Raw genomic sequence first — 6680 nt, forward strand, 5'->3', positions numbered from 1 at the left:
AAAGCAGCAAATGTTGTGAGACTTGCACTAAAACCGTGAGAGTTGGTAACATTGGGGCAGCCGAGTGGATCTGGTGGCAGCTGTGCGGGCAGTGGGGATCAGCATGGAGGTGGTGGAGGGGACAGAGTTTAAAGAAGAGTGGAGCTCCTGTGGCCAAATAGGGAGAAGGAGCAGATTCCCCACTCCCGCCCCCGCACCCCAGGATCATTAGTCGACCTGGGGTTACGAGAGGTGCTAGAGGATGGGTGGTATGAGGGCCCCTAGTGGTGCACATGGTGGAGATGAGGCTAGGAAGGAAAGGCTGGAGAGCATAAGGGGAAAATATGGAAACTGCAAGGGAGAAGAAGAAGAGGGAAAGTCTCCAAGTATGAAGACTGGAATATACCATGCTCCTCCCTCACCCCCCAGTTACTGTCTCTCTTTTCTAGAGGGGTGTGTGTGTGTGTGTGAGAGAGAGAGAGAGAGAGAGAGAGAAAGGATGAAAGAAACTCTGAGTCCAATTGATAAGTGAAATGGCTCAGATAAAGTCACAGGTTTGAAGGCAAAACCATGAACTTCTCAGCTGGAAGGAGCAGAAATCATCCCAGCGAAGGGCAGCTGCGTCATCTCCACAAATGCCCCTTTCTCACTAAGCTGCTTTCTATCTGTTCTTTAAAATGTCTCAAAAGAAAATTGCCTCCCTTTGGGACAGTCACATTTCCTGTGGGACTTTGCAGAGCCTTCAGCTTTTCTGAAACCTGAAAAAAATATTTTTCTCATTAGGTGTCTCATTTTCTGTTCTCTGTTCTCTCCCACTGCCCCTTTTACACAGTCTATAAACCAGAAGGTGGAAATGTACAAGAAAGAGAGTATGTGTAACCAACAAGCTGCTGGGGTAGCCTTTGAGATCTTATCCACTTGATTCCCAAGAACTCAGCTCAACTCCGAATGCATCACTGAGGTTTCTTTATTGGCATACAATCAAACTATACTTGAGGTGATCAGGCTCAAGTGTAGAGGGTGGGAAGAGGGTATATCACACATCCAATGTACATAATCGTGAATCAGCTTCTGGACACACTTACACTTAATACTACTGGTTAATAGATCAGATCACACACTCTGTGATTGGTCCACTTATTTTTGTACCCAGTCCCTGTCTAGATCATGAGCTGTACACATGCTGCAAGCAATCACATGTTGCCTACTATCCTACTATCTCTTTTCTACTAGCTATGTCTTTTACATATTTACAAGGCTACTGTCCCTTCATGCTTTGTTCATTGTTTCATGCTGTTGCTCAGAACAGACGGACATGGACTACAATTCAATGTGTGACAATTTTGGTCATTGTAATGTTATATTTCAGAGTAACAGCCGTGTTAGTCTGTATTCGCAAAAAGAAAAGGAGTACTTGTGGCACCTTAGAGACTAACCAAAAATTGAGAGCGTGTGGCACAAGCTGTCAGCATAGTCTGTGTGGTATGTAGATTGTAATGGATTTTTTACCTTCAGTCCTTTTGGTACGATGTCCATCTGTTTGCAGTTGGAAAGGAAGATGATGTCTGTCTGTATCTGTACAAGTTTTTTCATGCAGTTGATAGATTTCCGCTCCATACGGCTAAATGCAGTGCCTTGCATAATGACAGGTTTCAGAGTAACAGCCGTGTTACTCTGTATTCGCAAAAAGAAAAGGAGTACTTGTGGCACCTTAGATACTAGCCATTTGTTATAGTAATTTAATGTAAAATACTGTACCTATTTATTTACTTATCTAAAACATTAAAAATTCTATCCAGGGCTCCAGGTGCATTTGCCATAAACTAAAAATACAAACAGTACAAACAAAAATAAACACAGCAGCTTCCCCAAATCTAGGAAGGGGTTAAAAAGAATATTCAACAATAATATGTGTGCTTGTAGTTCCATCATTCACCCAATAGGGGTCTGTGTGAACTGTACGTTGTCCCAGAGAGGGTGTGGGGCTGAGTAAGCAAGCAGGCAAGCTGGGACTCAAGCTGTGTGGACGTCTGTCTCCCTCTGCAGTTGCATCTGTTTTCTTTCATAAATGGCTTCGCTTTAGGAAAAAATGTTATTCCATTAGCGTGACCCCGTGCTTCGATGCACAAATCCCAGTTCTTAGTACAGCCCAGCTCCCCAGAAGCCTGGAAAATGAGATGGCCTTTGCAGTGTCAACAGATCTGGGAGGATCCGGATCAAGGGAATTCCAGGTACAGAATCCCTTCTGGAGCACACCTGGTGGCAGCTCCCGCTTTTCACCTCAGGTCACTGTGACTATGTAGAGCCCAGCTGACTCAGGGGCAGCCTCTGTCACTGCTGGCTCTGACCTTGTGTTTGGTTCTGGGACTTCAGCGGAGTTACACTTGCTTAAACCAGGCATGAATTTGGCCCTGGGCTCTCCAACCCCCTGATAAGAGCCTGGGTTCCTGGGCCTGGGAACCATCGAGACAGACACCTCCGGCAGACTTCATCCTCCGAGAACGTGAGGGCAATAGCTTCACTTGACAGGAGAAGAAAATCAGGCCCATGGTGTGGGATATTCTGCGCAAACCTGGAAAATGAATCCTCTGTCTGCCGGTTCCGATCCATTTCTAAGAGCTAGCAAAGAGGCAGTTCATGAGCTGCAACGAAAACAAGGACATCCCCAGTGACTGGAGGAGAAACACTTCATGCTGGGAGCTTTTTGTTCATAGCCATCATGGGGTGAGTCTGGTTCTATGAATTCCTGATCAGGGCTATAGAGCAGCGAGGATGTCTCCCTATTCACACTCAGACTCATCACACTCCTATGTAAAGGTTGAGGTCAAATCATGGCCCTGCTAGTACACCAGGGGGCCATAAGGGGGTGCAACTTAGGGATCCATGCGGGATTGGAAGCAGATGCAGCAGAGCACTGGACAGGTCGAAGCTAAAGGTTGGGGAATGGGTGGATCATTGGCTCCACCTCCACAATGGACCTGGCAGTGTAGCTGAGCCGATTCACCACTGGAAGTACTCCGCATCAATTATAGATCTGGAGGTTTGCTCCATCTCTGAAGTAAGGGGGGGAGAACGGAAGGGACATTGTAACTTGGGCAGTCATGATCTGCCTCCCAGGGTGCTCCAAGGGCAATGCAACAACTGACTGCCCCTTACTCTGCTCACAGGAAAGCTATAATTGAGCCCTTGGTGTTCAAGAGAAGACTGAGAACATTCCCATGGTCATGTCACCCTGTAGTGGGAGTGTTAGATGCTCTCACCTTGTCTGTCTCTCTGGCACCATCTCCCTGGGACGCCTCCTGTAGCGTACGCTCATCCAGATCAGCACACAGACGATGCACAGGAGGAAGAGAACCTTCAATAAGACCAGGAGCAGGAAACAGATGATGATGGGTTGGAATCTATGCAGTTGAAATACAATAGAAACTTTAAAGCTCTGACAATTTGACCAGACTCCTCCCAATAAAACATTCCGGCGCTGCTCTCAGGCTGCAGATGTGCACGAGTTTCACGGTGGACGATGCAACACACAGAGCCTCAGCACCCTGCCCTTATAGAGAACCACAGCACCTACTTGGGGATTCATTCATCCTGTTATACAGTCTGATGTGACTGGACCTGGACAGTCCCTGTCCAGTGCTACTCTGCATCTAGAATTGCCATTTTCCTACATATGAATCCAACCTCACTGGACCTGCAGGTTCTTGCTGATAAAAGCGACATTTATTTTTTCTGTGGGACTTTATCACCAATGATGTCACTATTCTTTGTGCCTCTAGAGATGGATCTTGCTAGGGCATTGGGAGAAGTGACCAGAGCGACAAGGGACAGGAGTAATGGCACTCACCGTGTAGGAGTGGTGTGTGTAGGAATGGTGTGTGCGGTAGGGGAGCAACTGGATTCAGCTTTTGTTGAAGAAGACACATCTGGCTGCTTTGTTCCTTGTGGTGTCGTTTCAGTCTGAATTGCATAAGGAACAGCTGTAGAGAAAAACAGAGATCTAGTCTGCTCCACAAATCAACCCAACCTGAAATGTTTGGCATAAGTCTGATCATTAATGAGTCTCCTGCTGTCTCAGAACCTTCACGCTTAATCTTGGCCCACATCACAGTCCTTGCTCTTGTTTGCTGCCAGCTGTAACATTTCCTAGGATGGATTGCTCCTGAGGACTAAGCACATTATCTCCCTTGACTTCTGGCTAACTTGTGTGGCTAACTTTGCCAGATCATGAATGTACATACTCGTTTGGTGTGCTTTAAATGAGGTCGGTCCATCTGCAGACTCCATTGTTCGCTGGGCCAGCATCATTCTCTCCATTAATTTAATAGGCTAGTGATACATCCCAGCTCAGTTATTTAAACAAAAGACCACATGACTCTGGCTTCATCTAATAACATGAGAAAAAATATTGTCAAAAAAATTGAAAATGTTCAGAATAAAAACCTTCCTTCCAGAAACCAAAGGACAGAGAATTAGTTGCCTGTCACTGCCCTTGGAAACCGCAAGCAGCTGAAAATCAAGGGAAGGGATATTTCAGGACACCATCGACCTTACACTGCCCACATAGAAAGGAACGAATCTTCTCAAGTATATTTCATCCCGACTCAACAGCCCCAACTCTGAGCCCAAATGAAAACTACTGGCGCACCAAAATCTCGCCCTTTGCCCCCAGCACTGTCCCTTGAATGTGAGTTTAAACAATGAGCCAGCGGCACTTGAAGGCCTCAGGGTCTTGATCTACATTCCAGTTACTCGGGGCAGGTTTCGGTTCGATCTGTCAAGAAGTGGCAAAAACAAATTTCCAGCATGAAACTGAACGGATGTCCCCGCTGCTGTTGACTGCGCCCATTCCCCCACCCCCTAAATATTTGGGGTACCGATATCTATAGTGCAGGGGGGCGGGTATGGAGTCTGGCAGCTCCCGCTCCTCTGGTAGTTCTGCCAAGGGCCTTCCACACCCCTGGGCCCCGCTTCTCTCCCCCTCTTCCAGCCCTTTTCCTTCTCTCCCCCTCGTCCCCACCTGTCGGGGAGGCGCCCCTCCTCTGCCTGTGGATGCCCTCCGCCCTCGCTCCGGCTCACGCAGCCACTGGGGAGCGAGGGGCCGGGCCTGGGGGTCTCAGAGGCGGGGTGGTTAGCCGCTGTCCAGTGCGGGTGCTGCGGGGCTGGGCAGGGGCCGGTCGGCGCGGAGCAAAGGGCGCTGCGGGGAGCTCAGGTTACAGCAGATCTGCCAGTCCAGACACCCGCCCCTCTTCCACCGCCCCCCGGCCGTGCCCCAAGCCCGGCAGCCCCGACACTGCTGGGGGGCAGCGCCGGGATTTACCTGGGGAGACGGTGAGTTCCACAGTGGCCCTGGGACCACGCCCAAACCTCTCTACCCCGCACTGGTACGTGCCGGCGTCTGCCCGGGTCAGGTTCTCCACGGTCACGGTGAAGGCGAGCTCGGTGTGATTGTCCTGGATGGAGACTCTGCCCCGCCTCACCTCGGCCTCCGACCCACTGGTCTCCACGATGAAAAGCCCGTTGGAACAGCGCCACCTTCCTCCTTCCCGGCACCAGAACTTCGGATCATCCTCAAAGCCACCCCGGTACCGGCACCGCACAGCCACCGACCCGCCCGGGGACCCGCGCACTGCCCCGGGGCCCGTCACTGCCCAGCAGCCTGCGAGAGACAGAGACGAGACCCGGGCATCCTTCGGGCTGCCTACAGCCATGACATGACCCACGTGCCCGGGGCAGAGAGGGGGGTTGTGGGTGATGCTTAAGCCCTTTGGCGGGAGGACAGCGAGTCAGAGCCAGGTTCACCTGTCCAAAAACCTGACTTTTTAAAACTATGTAAAGGGACCAAGAGCAGTTGCCCCTCTCCCCTGGGGCTGCGTGGGAGCAGGTGAATGGGGCAGGGCGGCAGGCATGGGCAGGGTATGGGCTGGTCTGCTCTCAGCAGGTTAATTAACTATAAAAGGGGCCCAAAATTAGGCTTGATTCTTATTTACCCGCAGCCCCCTTTGCACCACTCTGGCAGTGCACAGAGAGGTAGCGTGAATGCAGGTGTCAATTACATTTTCCACTAATATATTTTGCAGTAGGAACATTTGCTGCAGGAAAAATTCTGTTTCAAAACAATATTTGGGTTTTCCGGGTGGGAAAATTGAACATTGAAATGACGAGTTCAATTTCAAACTGACTTTTCAAAATGAAACTCTCTTTTTTCATTTTCACCTAAAATGTCATTTTGTTTTGGTTTTCCATTTCAGGTTCATATTTTGGGGGTTCTCACCACCCCCTTTCTGCTCCAGTGTGATGCTCCAACGTGCACCATGCTGGGATATCTCAGGAATGTAAACCTGACTAGTTTAGTACTTTCTAAATGCAGTTTGGAAGGTGTGAGTTGCATAGAGCTAGCTGCTTGATCTAACAAAATATCTATGAATGCTAGTCTAGACAAGGGGTCAGAAAAGTGCCCCCCCTCTGTCCTGCAAATATTTACCCATGTGCTTCATTTTAAGTACAGGAGAACTCCTTTGGGGTTCATTGGCACTCCTGCTTAGAGTTAATCAGTGGAATTAATCACGTTGTTAAAATTAAGCATGTATAAGTGCTTCTAGGATTAGGCCCTACATTGGTATTGTTTGGTTCACTTTTGTTACAGTTATTTATTTATTTATTTTATTTTGAAAAGCAGTCTTTGAAAGTTGCTTGAAAGA

At 48.8% G+C, this 6680-nt stretch overlaps 1 protein-coding gene across 1 annotated transcript; it reads right to left on the reverse strand.

The window, feature by feature from the left end:
• Window positions 1-928: 928 nt before the first annotated feature.
• LOC125621026 (CMRF35-like molecule 5) lies at window positions 929-5690 on the reverse strand. Its single transcript, XM_075119707.1, has 4 exons — window positions 5300-5690; window positions 3827-3959; window positions 3240-3380; window positions 929-2621 (listed from the first exon to the last, which is right to left on the reverse strand). Exons 1-4 carry the CDS (start codon window positions 5688-5690, stop codon window positions 2615-2617), a joined length of 672 nt encoding a protein of 223 aa, XP_074975808.1. The 3' UTR covers window positions 929-2614.
• Between the last annotated feature and the right edge of the window lie 990 nt (window positions 5691-6680).

The sequence above is a fragment of the Caretta caretta genome, chromosome 14 (genome assembly GCF_965140235.1).
Source record: "Caretta caretta isolate rCarCar2 chromosome 14, rCarCar1.hap1, whole genome shotgun sequence".
Lineage (NCBI taxonomy): Eukaryota > Metazoa > Chordata > Testudines > Cheloniidae > Caretta > Caretta caretta.

Excerpts from the sequence above, each read along its gene's own strand:
- LOC125621026 (XM_075119707.1), bottom strand. The coding sequence starts at position 5,690 with ATGGCTGTAGGCAGCCCGAAGGATGCCCGGGTCTCGTCTCTGTCTCTC. Across the intron at positions 3,960-5,299 it reads GGAACTCACCGTCTCCCCAG|CTGTTCCTTATGCAATTCAG; the intron begins GTAAATCCCGGC and ends TTTTCTCTACAG. Across the intron at positions 3,381-3,826 it reads ACACACACCACTCCTACACG|ATTCCAACCCATCATCATCT; the intron begins GTGAGTGCCATT and ends TCAACTGCATAG.